Source organism: Patella vulgata, chromosome 4, assembly GCF_932274485.2.
Source record: "Patella vulgata chromosome 4, xgPatVulg1.2, whole genome shotgun sequence".
NCBI lineage: Eukaryota > Metazoa > Mollusca > Gastropoda > Patellidae > Patella > Patella vulgata.
The window spans coordinates 54698139-54722700 of NC_065882.2; the positions used below are offsets into that span (position 1 = coordinate 54698139).

General features: G+C 35.4%; 1 protein-coding gene across 1 annotated transcript in view; it reads right to left on the reverse strand.

Moving 5' to 3' along the window:
- Positions 1–2645: 2645 nt before the first annotated feature.
- LOC126818576 (hemicentin-1) overlaps positions 2646–24562 on the reverse strand; it is a 41832-nt gene continuing 19915 nt past the window's right edge. The window contains exons 4-5 of the mRNA XM_050546038.2: positions 4449–4541; positions 2646–3573 (exon numbers count right to left, since the gene is read on the reverse strand). Coding sequence (XP_050401995.1) covers positions 3185–3573; positions 4449–4541 — 482 coding nt within the window. The 3' untranslated portion in view covers positions 2646–3184. The remainder of the gene's footprint in view (positions 3574–4448; positions 4542–24562) is intronic.

Consider the following 24562-nt stretch of genomic DNA (forward strand, 5'->3'; position numbering starts at 1 on the left):
TTTCGATCCCAAGCTTGTACGTGAAGAGGAGTAGTGTCGCCTGTCCAACCTTGTGGGTTTTCTCCGGGTCCTCCGGTTTATTCCCTCCGTTAAAGACCACAATCTGATTAAAACACAGATCCTATTTCATTTCGATTTTTATAGTTCAAAATTTCGTTTTACTTGTCTTTACTACACTAGGATCTGGAAGAGTTGTTATATTACCAGCGTTTTGGTTGAAGTGAGGGATAAGCCAATAAAATAAAACCAAGTACGAACAATCCAAACCATTAGACAAAATACGAAGTCCTAAAAAAACGGTATAGGGCAAAATAGTGTAATCAGCAAATGGACTGTTCGCCATGTACAAAATACACGACAAACAGTGGTAACAGGTGTCCGGAAGAGTAGGCTTACCCTGCCTGGCGTCACACCCGCCATAGCTTCATCCAAACCATTAGACGAATTCTCGACAGTCTGTTACGGCGACCTCTAGTCTTGTCGTACTATGCACTGAACTGTGGGTAAACCACTAGAAACGCCAACGCTGATTGATTAACCCATTCCTGACGTCATAGGGCTAAATACTGCTCGTACGACCCCTATCACGGCCTTTCGAGTACAACTTGTCAGATCTTCATGTAGTGTAGGCCATCGAAAGTATAAAAACACGAAACGAAATATAGATCTGTATTTTAATCAGATTGTTAAAGACCCCTACGCGCAAGCAAATTTTTGTTGAAATAAAAATTGTGCACTTTGTTAGTCCCAAAATGACCTAGTTTGTGTTGAGTGGACGTTACCCCCTCCCCCGTTTTATCCATACAGATAGAACCAGTATGGTACAGTGTGAAGAATTAAGAAGATGGGTATAAGTAAGCCTAAAGCAAAGGCAAGAAAAGGCCAATTTTAATACCATCTCATACAAAATTAAAATTTACATCGTATACAGAGTCTAAATCTAATATGTATATAGCAGTCTTGATGAAGGGGAAATACAAACATTACAAGATTATAATATATCATGGTTTTTGCTTGCAAATTACACTCATGCATAATATATTATTTCAAATGCACCGAGACTGATTATTAAGTGTGTTACTCGTACAGTTATTTACATACAAATTTAATAAAACCAGTTTCTAAATCTAGAAAATAAAGGATGAATAATTTCGGTATAAAAGTATTTACCAAACTGTACAACATTTAAATAATCCGATCTTAAGAGTCATGGTTATTCAAACTCAACGCTGGTAAACGATCCACGAAAAGCCTAGTCAAGATTGGTCATGCACCATTACTAGGCATTAGAGTTGTGTCATCTGGACCGACCTTCAAACGTTTTGTCCGGTTTATGGGACAGGAGATCAAGCTTATTGTTCGGTTGGCTTATCTGGACTAGTCATCAAGCTAGAAATCCTACTCCGTCATTTACATATTCTTTTGTCGAGCTATGGATGTCAGCCAGGTCATGTTAGATAATTTTGATGGATATAATAGTGTTGTCTAATTATTTAGATTTATGCAGTTAACGCCAATAAAACATGCCTATATAGCCGAACAATGAATAAACGATTAATAAATAGGATAGTATACAATATTTCAAAAAATATATTTAAATGTATATAACTATGCCCAATAAATACTTGAAGCGAACGAATCTTCACTATAAAATAACGATATAGCAAACGGGCATCAAGTATGCATTAACGATATAAAGAACAAATATTAAATATGAAATAACGATATAGCGATTGAATCTGGAATGAATATGAAATAACGATACAGCGGATGAAATTTAAGTAGGAAATAACAATATAGCGAACGAATCTTAAAAATGAAGTACGATATAAAATAACGAACGAATCTTAACATTAAATAAATATATAGCGAAAGGATGTTAAAAATGAAATACTATATGAAATAGCGAATGAATCTTAACGTTAAACAAAGATATGTTATAACGATGTAGCGAATAATCTTAAATATGAAATAGCGATTGATGTACACGTAAATGATGAAAATTTCTACATTTTTAGCATATTCGTATACTTGCAATACTTTATACAGAAACATACAAAAAAGGCTGTTTTTTTTTAAATTTTGATGGAGGGGCTTATACAACATCGCATATATGTAGACTTGTATTGCAGCCACAGTTGGTAAAGAGAAATATCTAAGCAAATAACCAATATACAGCTTAAAATGTATAACATTCCCAATCCTACCACGTTTACCTAGTTCTCCTTAAAGAACTGGATCCATTGTCTTGTAGAGATGGATGTCCATGTATCAATATAATTCAACTTGATAAATAGTTTGTCTGAGGTGGCCATGTAATAATTTTCCCGACGAGAACATTCAATCAATCAACACATTCAAGGGATATTGCGTAATTTCTAGCCCGCAGTCAAAACTCGTATTTACACAAATAATCGCCTGAACCGCGTCGTACGAATCGCAGATTTACATGTCCGTTTGTTCCACAAATCGTAATTAATATGTCCGATTTACGGTGTCTTACAGATAAAAATCACATTTAAAACGAACACGACCCCCCCCCCCCCAAAAAAAAAAAACAACAAAAAAAAACAAACAAAAAACAAAACAAACCCAAAACAAAAAAGAAAGAGCGCCCCCGCCCCCCCCCCCCCCAAAAAAAAAATAATAATAAATAAAATAAAAAACCGCACGGTTCTCCACGAGTTCTAATGCTTCACTGAACCCCGATAATACAGTTGTGAACTGGCTATATAACATTTTGTATTAGTAATCTGGATTAGCTGTCCACAAAAGATAATAGTAACATTATCACTTCAAAATATACACAAAACAGCAGCATTTGATACTCCTCACCTCAGAAACTTCTGGATATTAATGGCACGTTTTAACCTCACATTTCATTTTGTTCTAGTTGGATTTTTTCTTGTAGTTATACCGACAAATTCATCCGTCTTTAGATTTATTGTTGGATGGTGCTCGTCAGTTTTGCATTGCCTTAGTACTTCATCAATCACTATACATTAACAGAGATATCCCACAAATGAAGCCAGTATCGCATGCAAGTCTTATTAATGTTGTCTATCCACAGGAGTAGTCGGCTGCTGAATAAAATAAAATGAAAAAAAAAAATTCTTTTAAAAATGATAAATCATGAAGCCCTCGATATAATATTCATACTGACGCATGGCTTTATTCCAAAAGTCTATGCAGCCTTCAATAAGAGAAACAAGAAGACCCCAAAACAGCTAATCAAAGTCGAGAAATCTGACATCATAACACTTGCACCACGGTTCACTTCGAAACCTAATATGTCCACTACGAATGATCTGGTTACTCGGCCCATCATATTTTCAAATGAGCAAGAATATTCGCCCATGTCAGATTTAGAAAGGTTTTTAATAGGATGAGTTAATGTAAACGGGGCTTTCATCATTTCACCAATATTTTGTTCTTTGATGATTTCTCCGTTCTTGAGCCAGACGACATCAGGTGTTGGGTATCCAGTAACTGTACACATCAAGTTCAAGGTCTCGTTCTTCATAACCTTCAAACCATTTACCGAGGACTTTTCTTCCAATATTTTAGGCTTGCCTTAAAAGATCAAACACACACATCTACCGTTCATTAAATTGTAAAATTCATAAAAAAAGGATGATGGGGTTACATGATAAAATAGATATAAGCTAGCGGTACGGCATAATTCCCACATTGATCGTACTGCAGAGCTTTATCAGTTCCATGATTGAAAAAAACTGATCCGCAGTAGTTCTTAGCCTTTCGCTAATATCACTGGAAGGCATAGCAATAGAAAGCTTATGTAAATAGTATGGGGTATGCATATGCATATTCGTTATTTAGCTGCATGCTAGTTATACACATATGTATCAGTAATTAAGACAAAGACGCAAATTCGTATGTGTTACACTGTCATAAGTTGATCTAGAGGTGCTGCATCAGATCATTACTAGATTTCTGCACTCAAAAGGGTGTCTATGCTATAATTCAGAAACTGCGTCAGTTCTGGCGGCAAACTGGGATACTTAACTCATCTATACACTAAATGTGGTAAAGCTCTAGAAAACGGATACTACACCAGCATATTATGTTAGATATGGTAGATCTAACAACACGGATGCTTCATCTGGCTTACAGAGTGCAAGTATACACTTACATGTAATTTGTTTCCATACAGCTTTTGTACCAAACTGCTCGCCTCACAGTATTTCGTTTGTTTGTTTTGTCCCACAGGCATTCTGTTAAAACGGAACAAACCTTTTCTTGACTTTCGATAGTATTTTGCAATTGGTGTACCAAGAACACTATACATTAAAGTCTGTATACAAACATTGTTGCAAAGAACTTTGTTCGTTCATACCGTCAGTTGCGTTTGCCCTTTTTTTTTCGCAAGAATAATTTGATTATGAATTTTATTTTTAAATCATCTTATTTTGATCAATTTTACATACCAAACATTTTTGCTTTCTTTTCGAATTTCTGTTCTATGGTTGTATCTTCGTAAAATATAATAGAACATTTGTATTCGCCAGCATCGGCTGCAGCTGCAATAAAAAAAAAGAGAGAAGAAATCAATTTAACTGTATTGCATCTAGAGAATAGCGTTTTATTGAAAACCACTCGTGATTAATAACATATAACATCCTGATCTTTTACCAATATCCATCCAATTTCAGTAAACGTGGGGCGGTTACATGTTAAAACTGTACACATCGCCATAGCAATTTCTTACTTTTCGTTTTTTTTAATGTCAAGGAATTGCCATTACATTGCACAATTTTGCCATACTTTTTCAGTTACCTTTTTTTTAATGTTTGAAAACACTGTTTGAAAGTATTTAATTTTCCAAACTTTCCACCTGATGTAAAGATTAATACAATCACTGACATTCTTATAATAATATTTATTCGTGTGAAAATCATCGTAAAGTTGAGTAAAATAAAACGTAACGAGGCTTTAAAATCGTTTGTGTAAAGCGGAAGTGTTAATAACGACGAATCTTTCGTATAAAGAGTAAACAAAGAAATCAGATTACTTTAAACTTTAATTGGTGCACGCCAAACAAATGTGTGTTATTTTTTTTATTGATTAAGAGTATACTTCATAGATTTGAACCAGGGCATCTTTCTTTTTTCTACAGTGGGTGGGTACACAAACAGCGATATGGACAATTTCCCTTGAACCAAAATGACCCTGCGTCTATGGAAGGGTATCGCTGCCAATATTAAATGCTCTGCGACAATGTCGTTTCCTTTGATTATATGTAAAAAGTACAATGTACAAAGTCATAATACCGATATTGATCAAGTCAAAATACCTCTAAGGCAAGAGTTAAATGTAAAACGTCAAATGTTAAGTGTTAAATGACAAATGTTTTGTGGGAAAATGATTTTTTTGACGTGTCTACATTTTACATTTCTCTCATTACATTTTACATTTGCGCTCTGCCACATCCCATTTGTCCTTCACGCTTTCTACATAGCAACTTTCGCACAGCATCAACTTGCATATGCAAATATAGGATATCACGTGACTTATTAACATATATGAAAACCCGACACAAGCACACTATAAGGATCAACTAACACACTATTTATGGATAACAATTACTATGGTTTATTTCACTGCGACGTTTCACGCTATAAGGATATTCACCGCACGACAAAAGAAATCAAGCTGACACACCATAAGAAACTATCTAGACGATCGTGCGTAATTTTGAATGTGCCAGGAAATAATTGTTAGATTCAAGCAGCCAAAAAAACATACTTTCCAGTAATTTATAACGCAATAACTGGAATTTCGTATTAAAACCCGTATTTTTATATTTCAAACACCCTCACTCTTTCCGGTCTCTCTATAAACAGAGTTGAATAGCCTACTTTGATCCATTAAAAAAACAACAATATATAAGCATTGTGCCCAACAAATAAATAATGGATTTAAAGAGAGGAATGACTATACATCTTTTAGTATGGACATAGAGAATTTTTGATTAAGCCCTGTATCTTTATTTTAGTTTAGTTTAGCCCCCCTCCCCCTTTCCTTCACTTCAACTTTAATCGTATTTTGTAAAGTTAAGCAAATATGAATGTGCCAGAAAATTATTTGCATATTTGAAAAGAGCAATCAGTGATACTTAACATGGTATCTGGAATTTCGTATTAAGACCAGTATTTTTACTTGAATACCCCTTTAATAGTGTGATATTTATTGGATTTAAATTATGAAAATACGATTGTACCAGAAAACTATTTACATATTTACAAACAGAAATGAATGTGATTTTCACTAACATGCATGTAACATGATACCTGAAATTTCGTATTTGGACATTGCACAGCCCCCGCCCGCTAATCATCATAAAGTGCCATCCAAAGTGTCAAGGTGAGTAAATTTTTATTGTGTGCTAGGCTGATTTCCTGTTATAGCGTCGTGAATATCCTTGTTCTGGCTTATAGTGTGCCAGGTTTCCGTATATGTTAATAATTCACGTGATATCCTACATTTGCATATGCAAGTTGATTCTGTGCGAAACATGCTATGTAGAATGCGTGAAGGACAAATGGGATGTGGCAGAGAGCAAATGTAAAATGTAATGAGAGAAATGTAATACGTAGACACGTCAAAAAAAATATTTTCCCACAAAATATTTGTCATTTAACACTTAACATTTGACGTTTTACATTTAACTCTTGCATTAGAGGTATTTTGACTTTATCATTACCGGTATTATGACTTTGTACATTGTACTTTTTACATATAATCAATAGAAAAGACATTGTAGCAGAGCATTTAATATTGGCAGCGATACCCTTCCATATGCGTCTGCAGATTTTGATTTTGATATCTCTAGACATATCATTAACAGATTAAAATTTATATGGTTTGGGGCGGGATATATTCGATTTGGCAATATAGTATGCTATTAATTTATTCTAAGAAAAAGGTTAGGTAGGAAAAACGAATTTGCAAGGATAAATAAATTAAAAAAAACAGATGGAACTAAAAGCAAACTATTCCAATAGAGCAACGTTTAGCAAGTTCTCGCAGCCGCCACAGTGGTACCATGTTCTGATAATTTATCAAATTATATACACTCAAAGAACGTCATAACGATGGTAAGATCTCGACAGAACTTAAGAGTTATTCACACTATTCTCGATTCTATATTTCTGTATAAAAATTGGGTTTCAAGAGAAGAGTCAATAAAATGACCAAACTTAGGATGAATATGATACATTTAAATAACGACCACAATTCATAAAAATAATCAATCACTTCAGATGCGAGCAAGATAAGAACAAAAAATCTCCGGGAATCAATGAATAACAATGAAGATAGCATCGACTGTCAAATGATAATGCATTAACATCAATCTAACTTCTATAATATGAACGAACAAGTAATAAACGAGTTGGGTACAGAACCATCCCCAAAATAATGTTATAGATATTCTTATGGGCACCACGGTGGCTACGGTGGTTCAGTGAGCAAGACACTGGCTCACTATTCAGGGAGGTCCCGTTTTTGTCCAACATAGTACACTGCATAGCACACTGCATGGCGTATGTCCGTCTTCATTATACCCGAGAATAAAACAAAATGATAAAAACAAAAACGATTTAATATTAGTTATATGTATTTAGGTATAGTCATGTATTTGTGTGTTGCAGTAGGTGTGTGGTAATAGAGGATGAAGCTGGTTTCAGAAAAATCGAAGGGAAAGAGAATGGACTGGTAATCTAGCAGACGGCTGAAAATCCAGGGATTCATCGACACCGTACTATATTAAAATGAATAAAGGCTGCATCTGTAACCTAAATCTAAAGCAAACAGATGAACCGACTTGGTTTAAGAATCCCCTCATTGCCAATAACATTTCATAAAAAGTCAATAATTAACGATAAATTCCGAATACCGTTCATTTTCACCACGCAACATTGTGTAAGTTTTATGAATCTAGATTAAGCCTTTCTGCACAGTGCCAATAAATAAAGTAATATGCCAACAAGTAAAGCAAAACGTATCATATGAATAATTTCAAGAAAGTGTTTATTACCTTGTCAAACAAGCTAGGGGAAATTATGTGCGTGATGGGAGAGATTTGTTGTCATATTATTTTCTTAAGGAAACAAAAAAACCTTTCTTCGTTTGATCACCAACTGAAAACATGGCGTCTAGCCTCAATAATCATTAATAAAAGATTAACTTTGACCTTTAAGATAACTTGTAGCGTTCGATAAGTATGATCCGCCATCCTCACGTCCAGGTTCTCCATGGAATATTTTGATTAAAAACATCTGACTGCCATAATCGCTATCTCGCTTCTCATTAAATATTAGCAATCGAATTGCTTGAACCCATAACAACAATACCGGGATACACGCCACCGAGGAAAAAACAACATAACCTGTCAGCTAAAATGTTGTTTTGTCTCTGCAGTGTTAGTTTTGTCTACAAATGCCTATTACATTCTATTAATAAAACTGACAATGATTTTTATTTACCGGGTTACCAACTCTACAATTCCGGCGTACAGCGCGAAAGCACCCTATGGATACATTAAAATAGTTTCAACAAACGCTGGGTTTAGACAAAGTGAAACTGTGAAACTTTGCATCCATTCTGTAAACCGTAAAACAGATCAAAATGACCCCCACCCCCACCCCCGTAAAAAACCTACAATAAACGTCAATATAACCAGAAAAGCAACACCTAAAGTCCTAAACCAACACTAACAGTTTGGGATGTGGTGTAACTTCTGGTACGGCTTAGTGGAATGATCCAAGTTTAAACAAGCGGTTGGCGATTGCCATGCAAGATGCGCCCACATTTTGCAAGAGATGGGCAAAAAACAGGCTAAAAAAGTGTTGGGTTTTTTTTTCGTGCATTCAGGGGCCATAATTTGAATGCCCCACCATAAATAAATATCTCCAAATATCTTGACAATTACACAACAATATTTATATATATACAAAGCCTTAAACCAGTTTCGCACATTTATAGTCACTAAATAAACGGCCATGTTGTACTTAATAAGCTATGACTATTTAACCATCCATATATAATAGACTGAAATATGGTTACGAGTATCGGCCATAACACCCGGGCACTTTTGAGTAAACAATAGGTTACGTGCTCTTGTTTTGAAATTAGTCTCACTTAACCAGTCTACCGACCATTCTCCGTCTGATACAAAGGTCGGGATAATCAAGAATACTTATTTACGAAACATAAAAAGCTGGAACAAGAAATTGAATTTAGAAACACGCACGTTAGGCAACTCAACAATTGTTTTAAGAGCCTTGTAAAAGTAAAATGAAACTACTGCTAGTATCATGTGCTTGCCTAACCCGATACGAGTGTTTCAGAGATATTATTTGTACTAAACCAAAAGATGCCGTCTCCTAAAGGTATAGTTAATGATGAAGCAATTTAAAAAAAATAAAACGAACGTAATTTCTAAAGCTGCTGTAATAACCAAAAAGTTAAATATTACTGCTATTCAGAATCGTCAATAATAGATTTTTTACGGCTGTAGTTGATAGATGTGTAGAGAATTTCACGTGCAATGGCTATTTATAGACTCATACGAGTGTTATCGTACTGCGTGACTAGCCAGAAATCACTTCGACGCAGGCCACTGAAGCGTTCACATTCGCCGTGTCGAGTTCAACTTTCAGTAGAGAAAATTTTCGCTGCACGGGACACCCTGCCTTAATCAACATGTATTTTAAACATACATTATGCAAGAGCTAAATCTGCCTATCGCAGGTCTTTCTTTAGGCCTGAAATGTTTTCTAAATTATTAATTAGACATTAATTAACTTATCCAGGCCATAATCAACTCTCGATGGCATCGGATTTTTCGGATATTAAATAGATCAGAACAGTTCAGCCATATTTTGATTTAAGCTAAAAATGGAGGAGCGAGACATAGCTTCGAACAGTCAGTATGGTGGTTGAAATTATTGCACACGTCTTTTTAAACCTTCAAAGGCTAATTTCTTCGCTCGCAATAGAGTAATTTGAATGAAATTTTCAAATTATTCATTTTACATGATCTATTTTCGAACTATTATAGCAAGAATGACTAGCCCTTTATCTAAATCTTACATAATGTATCTTTAAGTTTCATCAAAATCGGATAAAAATTTTGACAGCTAGAGGGTTCACAACCTTGGTATTACATACTTTTACACTATTTGCGTACGGGAATCGGTCATTTTGTCGGACAGTTTCTGTCCGATTTTCACAAAATTCGAACTCAACGGTTATTATGGTGTAATGGTGATATGTTTAAACGGTTTGTAAAATCGGATAAGAATTTTGACCTATATAGAGGATCCACAAGCTGAAAACGCAATTTCCTGTACATGTACAATGAGGGGCCTTAATCCAGGAAGTTACGGTTCGATAAGAGCGAATATCGATTGAAACAGATATTTGGGATATACAGTAAACATATATTTTAAGTTACATAACAATCGGATAAAAATTGGGACCCCCTTAGGGTGTCCACAAGCTAAAAACGTGATTATTGGTCGAATCAGGAGGGATATAAACCAATATTTCAAGGGTTTTTTTTTGGGGGGGGGGGGGGTTAGCGTGTCATTGAGTCAACTGGCGTGGTTTCCTTGTACGTGACAAGGAATAAGATCGCCTGTTCAATCTCCGGATTTTCTCCGCCCCCCCCCCCGTCGAGTGGACGTTAAACCTCATATCTTTCTCTCTATATATATATTTCAAGTTTCATCAAAATTGGATAAAAATTGTGACCTGTAGAGTTTCTGCAAACAAAATATGAATGGACGCCCGGACGGACAGTGGCGACGACAATATAAGTCCACATGAAAATACAGGCGTATATAAAAAAAAAACAACAGTTCATCATTAAGTTCGTGAAAATCAATTTCTTATACTCATCTAACAAGAAAAGTTTCTGTAACTTTCTGCTGCAGTTCGTTGGTCAACAGTTATTGTGTGTGAATTATAATTGATTTCAATTATAGACAGATTTATGACACAATCGTTTATGTTTAAGCACCCCAAACTAAACCTATAATGAACAATATTCAATAATCATAAGACCAGCAAAGTCAGGGTCAGGCTAACCAGGAACTATTTAGTATTACTGGACTTTCTAGACTGCTAGACTAGAGCCGGCGTGTAAGTCATTTTACCATTAACAACTATAATCATCGAGGAACAAATAACAAAGCTTGATAATGTGTGAATTGTAGGACATCATAAATAATATAATTATGTAATGAAAGTAATACCCTAATGAAGGGATATTTGGATTTAGTGAATATTATATGTAGAAAAGACGTTAAATAGATTACAGAAAAGGCGGATGACCAATTTATCTCGGTAAAGGTAGATGATAGATGTTGCTCCATGTTTCGGCTAAACGTATTTTCATCACTAAGAATTGATTGTAAAGGCCACTGTGCAGACAATAAGAAATATTTGTTTCTCAATCAATCAGCATCGTGGGGATTGGCTACGGTTTAAAAACTGATCATTTGTGTAGTATTTAAGATACGCTCAGCCCATTTTATTTACCTTAATCACCACTAAATAAGATTATCAATATAAGCTCCGCGATAATGACGGTAATAAACATGGCGGGCTCCAAATCGATTTTGAAAACGCCGCCAGACGTGAAAGCGTACATGGTGTGATACAAGTCTAACAAAACTCTCATCCATTCATTAAAGTCAAATTATTTCCATCATGTTTATTTTTCAAGGAGTATGAGTTGCACGTTCCCCTGTCAGTTGTCTTCTGGGTTTAAATTCATATTGGTGTGAAATACATATATAAATACTAGGGTAGTGAATCTGTAAACCACTTAGGGGATCACGTGGCTAAGTGGGTAAGAAGCTGGCTCGCTAGCCTGGAGTTCGGGTGTTCGATCCCTGCATTGGCCGAGAAAGTTCATCCAGATTTTTCGGCGTGGTTTCCCCTTGTCAGTGATGTATGACGGAGGGCCTAACAAGGACAGCTATCTAGTCGTTCGGATGGGACGAAAACCCGAGTTCCCGTGTACATATTGGCGTGCACGTAAAAGATCCCTTGGCAGTTGGAATTCGATATAAGAGTAGGCCGTAGCGCCGTTGCCCGGGCAAAATTGCCCTCATAGCACACTGTATGACGTATGCCCGTCTTCATTAGCCCAGTTTATGAGCAGATCAGTGGGATGTTAAACCTGATTTCATTTCATTTCTGTAAACCACTTGAATAGATGGTTGATCATTGTATTCATACAAAGTTCAACAATAGCATACACCACAGGAAAATATATTTCTTCGGATAAACAAAACAATGTAATCGTTCCGCCAAATCTCCCTTTCTTCAAATGTATACTCCTTGGACAGCTTCATATATAAAGATTCTGATTCTTGTGGCAAAAAACTTTACCAATACAGACTAGTTTTGTGTAGTTTTCCACTGTTAAACATAAGCCCATCCAATTTATTTAACGAGATCTATATTGTCCTTTGATGCCTCGTAAAAATGTAGAAATCTTCAACCATACAGCAGTGAGTAATTCCAAGAATATAAAATATGTATTGGATTGTGCCATGATAAAGTTACAACTGTTGCTCTTATTTGCAAATAATTAATAGATGGAAAATTACTTGCTATCTCAATTACATTGTTGGAAAGGTTGAAAGTAACTTGAATACAACAATTTTATGTCCTTAAAGGGGAAGTCATAGATTCTACAGGACCCCGTAAATAAGAATGGGTTTACGTAAGTATGTAAACCAAACGCCAAAATGTGACGATATAGTCTTTTTAATATAATGTGAAAATTACAATTAAAATATTTAGCTGTTCGGAAATGATCGCCGCGTTCGTTTAACAGGGTTACGTATATTCGTTGTCTGATAAAATCTACGTTTTATCTAAATATTAATGGTGTGTGTGTGTTTGTTGTCGTTTGCTAAGGACTCTACAAATGCATTATTTAACACTATGATACATCATCGTCTGTTCTTGCATTTTATGTACAATGGGTATTCTTACATTTTGTGTACAATGTTCCTTTATTCTGTGTACAATGTCTATTCTGACATCTTCTCTGCAATGTCACATTTAGAGATTAACATCAAGTAATAGGGGAAAATCATTAGGCGAACTTTTGTTAATTCGTAATCAAGGTCAATCGTGTTATTTCTATAATGGTACTAAATTTACACAAAATACTAAATTTATTTTATTTTATTATAAACGATATTTGAATAAAACATTGCATGAAAAAAATATAAGGTTTAAAAAAGGAAAACATACCGGTATACCAGAAACCCTACTGTTGTGATCGATTTTAAACTATACTATGTTGTTTTAGAGACGGTTCCTTCGATTAGTGGACGTAAAACGATTTTAGATGAGGCGTACAACGAACTTAGACGAAAAATATGTTAGCATCGGAATGGGGATATTTACTGATGTCCCACATTCCGTACCACCCAGTTTTATATCAAGTTAAAGTTACTTTATTTCCCGTTCATTATCTGTATCAATAAGAGTGTGTGCTCAAATTGTGAGTTTAGTGATTTAGTATCATTTGCTGTAATATGTCTACAGATTAAGAAGCCATTTACCAAAATAAAGAGTCTCTATGGAAACGCTTAAGAGGGAATGTTGGAGTCTGTTCGTGTGCAATTTGGTCATCGATTTGAGACTCATTCTGTGTTTATTGAATCGAAAAATCAGCAGTACGTTTCTATTGCGCCAAAGGTCCCATGCTGTTACCATTTATTTGCAACTTTTCTTCGATGAGCAGATTCTTATTGAGATGATGATCTTCACGAGTGGTGAGCAAGAACTACCTTTTCGTTCGCCACTTTCCAATACTAGCCCACCACTAGTGGCCTTTCTTCTTCAACCAACATGTTTTAACTAATCGATGATTAATACCTAAACTTTTATCACAAATTACCCAATACATTGAACTACACGTCTGTATTGACAGTAATTGAGTTGGCGATGGAAATTCTTCATGACTGGCGTGGAAAATAAATAAATCACTATAAAATCAGTGATGGAGGTCTTGTTTATTACAGGGATAAACATTTGGATCGGCCAACAACGGTTATAAGATATTTTATGTGTTATAATTTTCAACAACATTTTTTTAAAAACATATTCTAAAAATCTACAGTGATGTTGTTGTTGTACTTGTGTGAGAGACAAAGTGGGAATCGGGTGGAACGTGGTTATGTGGATCCGTATTTGGAGGCAAATACAAATAGCCCTCTCCAACAAAAACACACACACGCACACTCCCACACACACCACACTCCCACATATTGTAAGATAAAATAAAGTTCCCAAATGTCGTTATTCTTTATGGCATTTACATAACATATTTATAAATAGATAACACAAATAGAAAACATACAAAAACAGGTGATGTTCTAATACAATGAATTTATTTCACGAAGGAGAAGGCCATCCATTGTTTTATAATGAATACATATTATTGGTTTGTATTTATTTGTCACGTGTAATGGGATGAATGCAGTAAATCAATTAATTATGAACCGATTAAACTATGTTACATCATTTACACACAATTTCCTAATTTGCTTGTAAGTAACGATCTCGCGAAGTTTCAGTTATATGGGCATACATTTCGAATTTACATTTCATTGGGTCGAAGAAGCTAAAAAAAAGTACGTTCACCGACTCGTTGGATACATCTGCATTTTATTGCATCAATGCAAAAGTTTGGTTTCTAATACTACGTTTATTGTCTACTGGTCAATCCAATACCGAGTATCAGGTGTGACTTCCCTTCCATACTTTCTAATTATATAAATATATAGTGACCTATTTTTTTATATCATAATATTTGTGGCTCTGGTTAATAAGTTACATGGTTGTTACCTTACAAGCTGATTTTATTTTTCCAAATTCTTTTCAGAGGAGGGGGGGGGGGGTGGATGGCCGAATGGTTAGCACGTGCGCGCTGTATCATAAAGCCTGGTTAATATTGTTTGTTAAATCGTTTATTATCCAGTCGTTATTTTATCCAACCTGAACAATGAATATGGTATTATATGGGAAAAACATTTTATATCGACCAGATAAACCTTGGCATCAGGGGGTTTAGAATCAAACTCGAAAATATAGCGATATGGCACAATTAATTTAGCCCGATTAATCAAATATATTGAAAGGGTCGACAATGTGCTTTTCAAATATGGAATTCGGTAATCGTGTGGCCTGTTAACTGTGACTACCAAGTACCCTTCCTAACTTTTGCAAGCGTGGTACGTGAACCATGGCCGTCAACCAAACGTGAAAAAACAGCCTTTGTGTTTGTTCTAAAATACACCACAGAGCTTTAGATTATGCACAAGAAATAAAGAACTGTTTACGCAGAATAAATCATTTTATTTCTCTGAAACATATCTGGGATTACTCCTTTTGGAAGGACAGTCTAAGTCGAAATATAGACGAAGTTCAACTCTGAGAATGTAAACAGGTCTATAAACGACTGTAGGGACTGTGTGACGTATCCTGTAATATAACGACATTCAATGATCTACGATGTCCAATTATGTGATTTACGTCTTAAGTTTCATCACGTTAATGGATATAATAGTTGCTGTAATGGCGTTTTGTCATCCGTGTGTCTGATTATATTAAACCACAAAAATCTTCTGAAAACACACAAGCCCAAAAGATTGGACTTGAAAAAACAACGAAATCTCTGAAAAGAGAGAGAGAGCGAGAGAGAGAGAGAGAGAGAGATGGGGTTTAACGTCCACTCGACACAAACTAGGTCATTTCGGGACTAACATATGGTATAAGTTTATTTCCATAATTCGCTTGCGCGTAGGGGTCTTTAGCAGTGGGAGGAAACCGGAGGACCCGGAGAAAACCCACGAGGTTGGACAGGCGACCCTACTCCTTGTCATGTACAACCGGGGATTCGAAACCACGCCAGTTGACTCAATGACAGGCTTTATGATACAGCGCGCACGTGCTAACCATTCGGCCATCCCCCCCCCCCCCTCTGAAAAGAATTTGGAAATATAAAATCAGCTTGTCAGGTAACAACCATCTATGTAACTTTGTAGGCAAATATACATCTCAGAAAACACAAAATTCACTGTTTAGACATTAATGATCTGATAATGGATAAGGTATCGAAATCATGGTTTAATTAATCCATTTCAACAAAATCGCCCCCCCCCCCCTTTCGTGTTTTTTTATTCCTTTATCTTTTTTGTTGGCCACACTTACTTGCTTCAAATGCTAGAAAGGCGTACGTAAATGGAAACGTTCTTGTAATTTATATATACCATGGGAATATACAACTAGACAATCTATGTTATCTAGAATTATAGTTTCAACCCATTTAGTTAAATACACAATTTGAGACATGAAACAGCCTATCAATGTGGGATATAGTAGAAGTTTATAAGACTGACGTGCACATCGATAAATTCTACAAAATGCTTAATTTTTTCCTCTAATTGCTCGTTGTTTTTGGTGTGTTTTATTTCTAATTTGTGACACAACTGACACTATAAAAGTTGATACGGATAACTACAATCCTCCTATGTCAGGATAACATGAATCACACTTTATTTCTCAAGGTACTGGTATACGGAAAGAAGAATGCGACAAAGTGAATTGAGCTATAAACTACACGAATCAACAGTATCTAACCACCAATTCGGACAGAACAAATAATGTTGATGATTATGTGTCTTGCGATTAAGTTTATATATGTATGTATATTTACATTTTTAATTCACCGCAATCAATCCCCACCCCCCGAGTAAGTTTATATATTCTCTTCAAAAAAAGAAACGCATAGTGACATTTCGTCGTCGGTATACTATCGCTCTACCATCGCCTCGTTGCAACAGATACCGCGACTCGTCGCTGAACCAAACTGTTCTCCAGCGTTGCTGTAGCCATACCCTGTGTGTCTGAACCCATTGAAGTCGGATTTGACGGTGTCGGCGTATTTCAAAACAACAGCCCTAACCGGACGTCTGGCTCGTAATCCGGATTCACGTAGGCGTTTACGGACTATCTAGTTTGAGATGCTACGTCGTCCAGGAATTTGTTGGTGCAGTAGAGTTCGTTGTTGTGAACCGTTTCTGCAAATGACGGAACCGGCGAGCGATGGTATTCTGGGAAACATTCAGCAGCCTGGCTACATCTGTCTGGAATTCACCTGCTTGTAAACGACTGATAGCGTTGGTCTTCGTTCGGATGTGGCATCACTTGGCTCGTTGAGTGTTTACATGTGCAACTGATTTTGAAACAGAGAACCCCGGGATTTTAAAGGCCTTAGATTTGGACTTCATGCGAAAAGCTTGCGAAGTTGTTCAACTCATGTGTCTTGGTGCAATCAAGCGAAAACAAATTTCGGCAAAAAGTATGACCAGTCACAATTTGTGACCCTACATTTAAAACCAATCATGAATTTCTTTTATCCTTACAATAATGACAATAAAAACAAGTAAAATTTATGGAAACAACGGTTCCGTTCAAATAAAAAAAATGATGAAGAATGGGCTATATGTTTCTTTTTTTTTTGAAGAGTATATGTATGTATATTTACATTTTTAAGTCCACGCAATCACACCCCACTCATATAGTCTGCAAATGGAAATAAAATATCTTACCTAGATTTCTGGACGCGTAGTGGTATCAATATTTAAAGAAAGAAGGGGAATAATATACAAGTTTTGATATACACCACCATAATCGATTAACCTCTGTAGTTTGAATTCGAAAACCGGCCTAAGTAGGAGTAAATCGAAGGACACAGACAAAAAATGGCAGGCGACTATTTTAAAGTCACCTATAAAAGTCTGGTATCAAAACCATAACGCCTGTATCGATGATATACATAATGATCTAAACTACTTGCGTTAGACCACGTGGCCACCTTTTCCAACCAAAATCACAGGGAGTATATTGGCAGCGACCTTCTTCCATATAGTCGGATATTTGTTGGGTTTTTTTCTTCAAACATAGCAAATCCTGAAGAATTAAGCTCAAGGTTGGCATTTTGTTAAATACATGTTATAAGATTAAATTGTTGTCAATGTGGTACCTGAGGCAAATACTAGGAGAACAACCAGAATAACAATGATTACCAAAAACCATGCTGATCTGGATCAGTTTAAATACTGACGGGTTTGCACTTTTAAAATCACGCTAAAGTTCCTTAAATTGTTTAGGTGTTTCGAAAGTTAAAATCCAAAAATAAAATTGATTATACAAATGATAATCAAACTTGAAAATGAATTGTTTATAAAAAGAATAAAAAGAGAAAAACGGGATAGAATGTATCGTCTCGTCGACACTTACTTAGGCCAGTTTGAGAATCACTGTTAAAAATAATAAGGTAGTACCAATTCATAAAATATGGAAACTGCTACACTACACCTCAATTTTTATAATTTACACTTCCATCGTTAATTATGACACCCAAGCTGGTGTATTTTTCTTTAATTGAAACGCTGTTGTAGAACAGTGTTGAGTTTGATATTTCTTTTAAGCAAACGACTTAGTACGTGGTAATATTTTGGATTTATTACACGCATTTAAGCGTAAAACTCTCTAAAATAATATATATATACTTGAGGCGTTAACTAAAATGAATTAAGATTATAATACATGATATTATTTTGGAAGACATAATATTATTTAAGAGTAAAGCACCCCAAACTAAATTATACCTATTGACGTCATAGTTTGCATAAAACACTCAAATTGGAGTATACAAACACTTTTGCGACGCTATAATACGGTTCAAAATTGACATCTTATTAAGAGGAATGTTCCCTAATAATAATTATACCCGTTGTAGTAAATGCAGTGTACACCCCGTAGGGTTGAAGCTCATCCAAAACAACCACTAACGGGTACAATTACACCCATTCTAGTGTTCAGTAGTTATGGATATCAAGGTTTGTTCTCACTTTCCCAAGCAGATTAACCCTACTAATTAAGCGGATTAGGGATTAGTTATAGATTAGTGAGTTATACTCTGTTTTAATTATTGCACGAAACAGTTTAATTTAACCTATGACATGTATGAACTATAAATCACTGTCTGATTTTTCGTTCATATGTCAAAAGGTCGAAGGTGTAGATATAAGTTTATGGAACCATTTCTACACTGAAGGTGCAAGAACAACCAAAAATATGTTGAAAGTTGGCATTCAAAGTTAAAGAAAGTATCGTCAAACCACCCGAATATTTTTAGATTCATAGAACTACGTCAGAACAGGGTTACACAGAGATACAAATTTTACAATATGGAAATGGAGGCGTTTCAGTCCAAAGAAAAGAAAATACATAGAATTAAACAGAATACATGATGAAAAACAAAGATTATGAACTGGTTTGACTACTTTATATGAATATGGAAATTCGATATCACATTAAGTCGGATTTTTAATATACATGTACAATACTAATTTTTTTAATAAAATAACTTGTATGTAAAGTAGTTAATATTGATATGAAAAAAATATATGTACATGCTAAATTTGTTAATAAAATAACTTTTATGTAAAATGGTTAATATTGATATGAAAAAGACTGTAGTTTTAACACCATTGTTACCCTAATTAGTACTGGTCCAATGATTTTATCTGGAAAACAATAGCTGCTGGGAAAGTGAGCACACCCCATATCGATTACACTTTTGCAAGCCAACAAACGGTGTAAAATTAACGTTTTTAGGATTTATTCCACAATAATAATTACACCCTGTAGTGTACATGCAGTATAGCACCCGCAGTGGTGTAGCTCTTCCAAAATACCCATTAACGCTTATAATTACACATATTCAAGTGTTCATTAGTCATGAATATCCGTTACACTTGTTGGGTGTAGCTCTTATAGTTCTATTACCCTTGCAAAAGTTGTAGTGTGGAGCCTACACTCCTTAACACTGCTTATAGTTTTTAATTGCATCCATTTTAACGGTGTAATATACGGTGATGTGAAATGGGATGGAGAATTCCAAGTGCTCTGGGATCTTTTACGTCTACTACGGATTTGTACATGGTACCTCGGTTTACATACACCCGAAAAACAAGAGACACCTCTTCCTTATCTGCCCCGCAGGCCCCAACCCTGACTGTCCTGGCTGGAAACGTCCTGCTGGTTCTTTTTTTTTGGCCCGGTTGGGATTCGAACCCGAGATACAACCTGTTAACTGAGTGTTCTAAGCACACAACCACTTTCCAATTAGAATCCTAGTTCTGCATCGAAACTACTCTTATAGCTCAAATATGCTTATAACTCCGTAATCGAATACCCCAAATTGTCCAAGGTTCTACCCCCCCCCCCCCAAATAAAAACAACCCAAAAACAAAATAAAAATAAAAAATTAAATTGCTCAGAAATTGTAGGAGATATGGAACGTGTCATCATATATAACGAATATTTAAATTATGATAAAATATCTATTAGTAGATGTGCCGACTAGACATAATCCGATTTCACAATCAAAGCTAATATAATAAAACAGTAACCATCCCCAAGGCCGGATTAGAAATCTCTTAACAAAATATGTAGATACAAATGAGACAAAGGCATAACTCCATATATCTTAATATGTGTGTCTCTACGACGCGAGTGACAGTATTTTATTATATTTCTATGTAGATTCACCATCACAAAATGATAATAAAGAGAACAGACGAAATTGTATCATTCAATCACCATGATCAAGACGAATGTATGGTGGTGCTAATAAATTCACACTCCTAACCTACACGCGTCCTTGTTTTAACACTAAAAATACACCATGCCCAGAAATCAGAATCTCTTGAGACGCCGAGAAAATATGTTATTTATAGCAGGAAGTAAGCCATCCCCCATTTATAGACCGCAAATAAAACTTAATTTTCTCACCACAAAACGACTGGCCCGGGACCAAATTGTTCCATTAACACCTCCATTTAAACAAGAATAATATTTCGGCATAAGCGTTATCGTCGGTCTTTCCAGTACAGTAATAAATAGTTATTAGGTCGTACAAATAAAACCAAGAAGAGAATCACAATGACTGCAATTGGTCATTTTATCTAATTCAGTTACTAGTGTTATAATGATGTATTTAGTTCTTTTAAAAAGCCTTTGTCATTTGAAATTTACATCTCCAAAAGTCTGACCAAACCCAATAGTATTTCGAACACGATGCCAAAGTTTAACTTAATTTAACTTTATTTAAATATACATTGGAGTCCTACGTCGGTCGGTAACGAAACTAATGTTTGAGAGAGGGAGAGAAATGGAGTTTAACGTACACTCGACACAAACTAGGTCATTGCAATAATTCGCTTGCGCGTAGGGTCTTTAGCAGTGCGAGGAAACCGGAGGACCCGGCGAAAACACAGGCACAAGCGGGGAATCGAAACCCCGCCAGTTGACTAAATGACAGACCGTATGAAACAGCGCACACGTGCCAACCATTCAGCCATCCAACTAATGTTTGATATAACGTGATTTGATTATTCAATATCCATAGAGGATGTTCAGAGTAGACTGTATCCAAAATTTGAGACAATAACCCATCGTTAAGATATATATATATATATATATATATATATATATATATATATATATATATATATATATATACTTTAGGTTTCAATTTCAATTTGTTTTAGTGGTTTAGTGATTAGCATTGGCGTAGCCAGGTTGTTTTGACTACGATATTTCTGAAAAATTAACAGGTCATCCATGTACTTCTAATTGAACACGTTTATGTCCAAAAAGTTTTTCATTCAGAAACCCAATGTTGCTGCATATTCTAGATAAACAACAATATCACATATCGCATCACACATCATTGGTATAACTCTGCTCGAACATAAAAGTACCATATCGTTATTTCTTTACAAAAGATTTCAGCTAATGATATAATAGAAATATGTTTAGTCTATAGCCCAGATCAATTCAATCTGATTTGGCGTATGTATAACTAGGATAGCAGAAGTCAGTGGTAAATGTACGTAATATAACAGTGCGTGCAGACGATAATTAGCTTCTTAGCTCTCATTTATCACAGCAATGATACACTTGTTAAATAATTTGACAAAAACCTGCAGACATTGATTTGCTCGAAACCTATCAGGGACTGTCTAGGAGAATGGTATATAATTTAATCATTAAACGAAAATGTTCATGAAATTAGTCCTGACAGAAAATAAAATATAACCCCAAGAGTCCCCATCTTTTTAAATATACCAAATATATATCAATACTAGAACAATGCACCATTACAGTCATACTAAATCGTCATGAATATAATACCTGGCCAGTAACAGTGGTTTAAAATTGTTTTAAAACATCCGTCATATACCTGGCCACTAACGGTGATTTAAAACTGTTTTAAAACATCCGCCATTTATCGTTTTCATATAGCGTGCAAGCACCACGTCATAACAAGGCACGTGTTTTCTCTGTTGTTACTGCCGTATTTAAATTGCTATATTTTTACTGATTGGCATACAGACGCACGTGTGTGTGAAATAGCTTTATTTAACGTCCGCTTCCACCGAGGTGATATCGCAGACAAGAGAGACGCACGTTTGCGCTTTCATTTGTTATAGGTCTAATAAACATCAACATACATTATGCAAGAGCTAAATCTGCCTATTGCAGGTCTTTCTTTAGGCCTGAAATGTATTCTAAATTATTAATTAGACATTAATTAACTGACGGATTTCTCCGATATTAAATGGATTAGAACGGTTCAGACATATTTTGATTTAATCTAAATATGGAGGAGCGAGACTTAGCTTTGAACAACCAGTACGGTGGTTGATATTATTGCACACGTCTTGTCAAAACTTCAAAGGCCAATATCTTCGCTCGCAGTAGAGTAATTTGAATGAAATTTTCAAATTATTCATTTTACATGATCTATTTTCGAACTATTATAGCAAGAATGGCCAGTTCTTACATAATGTATCTTTAATCTATCAATTCTGGTCGTTTGAAATAATGTGGCCTAAGTAACTCCAATATTCCTATTAGATACATTTCAGCACTAATGTGTTATTATATTACATACATTACACAACGTTCGCTGTTGTTTTACCATTTACATTTGAATAAATCTAAGTGTATAAAGGCATTCAGTATGTAGCGACGTACGCGTAAATAAAAGAAAGGATAAAACACGTGAAAACCATTTGTGGGTTCCGTAAAAAATGTCTCTCTCAAAATATCTCGCATAGAAATAAATTAGATCTTCTAGAAACAGTAAGCAGGAACTACAGTGTACAGAACGCACACACGTCACTGTCTTGGACAGTTAAACGGGACTGGTTTGGATAGAAATATTTGCTAGATAGAAGTCTATATACAAGAGTTGATTAATTGGTCACATCTGATATCACCAAGCATTTATTGGAGCAAATTTTATTGGTGAATATAATTGAATAGTTTTGAATATTCAATATAGTTGAATACTTGTAATTAAGTGGAGAAGAATGGGTCACAAATATACAACACATAAAAACTTTCAGCACGAAGCAATCAGAATGGAAGACAATAATAAAATACAGTGTTTCCGATTGACCGCTTCCGACCAGCACCCCATCAATAAGCCAATAAATTAGGAATTGATTAGAAGTCGACTTTAATTCATTCTACTCTCTGTGTCTAGTGAGACATCGACAATTACTTTCAGCTAAGAACCGCAGAATAAAAGAACAAAAGCAAAAATGTATGAGGTTGTGGGACGTACGTATCACCACACTACACCACACAAAATGAGCACCATAAATTTGATAGGAGGGAGTCAGTTAATTTCTTCGAGTTTACTGATTGTAGGAAAATCGATGAGGAGAAATGCAGTTAGGAATGCATTTGGGAACGGTATGGTTTATCAGGTTATCTGCCAAACCTAGCTGACATATAAAATAAGAATGTAATAAATTGCTTTACTACCAGTTCACGCATTCCCTCATCTTGACAGTAGATCAGTGATAGACCATGTTCGCCAAATTGGAACACAGTGGCGGGAATTTCTTAACATATAAGAGACTGGGTGGGTCTAAGAAACGTGACAAAAATGTAGTCGATACTGATTACAGTGTTTTTACAGACTGTAATGATATAGAATCCTGTTCCACCATTGAAAGAACCAATAAGTGAATGTACTCCTTATTATATAGGATAGGCCGAATTTATATCAGAATAAAGATAGAGAACACAGTATCACATGTCATTTACTTAAGCAAGTAATAATATACAGATCGATGTTTTAAATGTGGACAATTGCAAATCCATTGACCACCATTCCTTGATGACATTAAATGAACATAATATTTGTCTGTTTCGAGTCACATTCTTTTTAAATGGGGTTAATCGGTTTAGTAGTGGCAGAGAAAGCTCCATGCAAAGGTGACCCGCCATTATGTCTTACAAATCAAAGCGTGAGACATTTGAACTCCTTGGCGAACCCACCTAGAGCACCACGTCACATCCGTGAAAGTTTGGCCTACAGGGTCTATATTTTTAAAAAGAGTAAATTCATTTG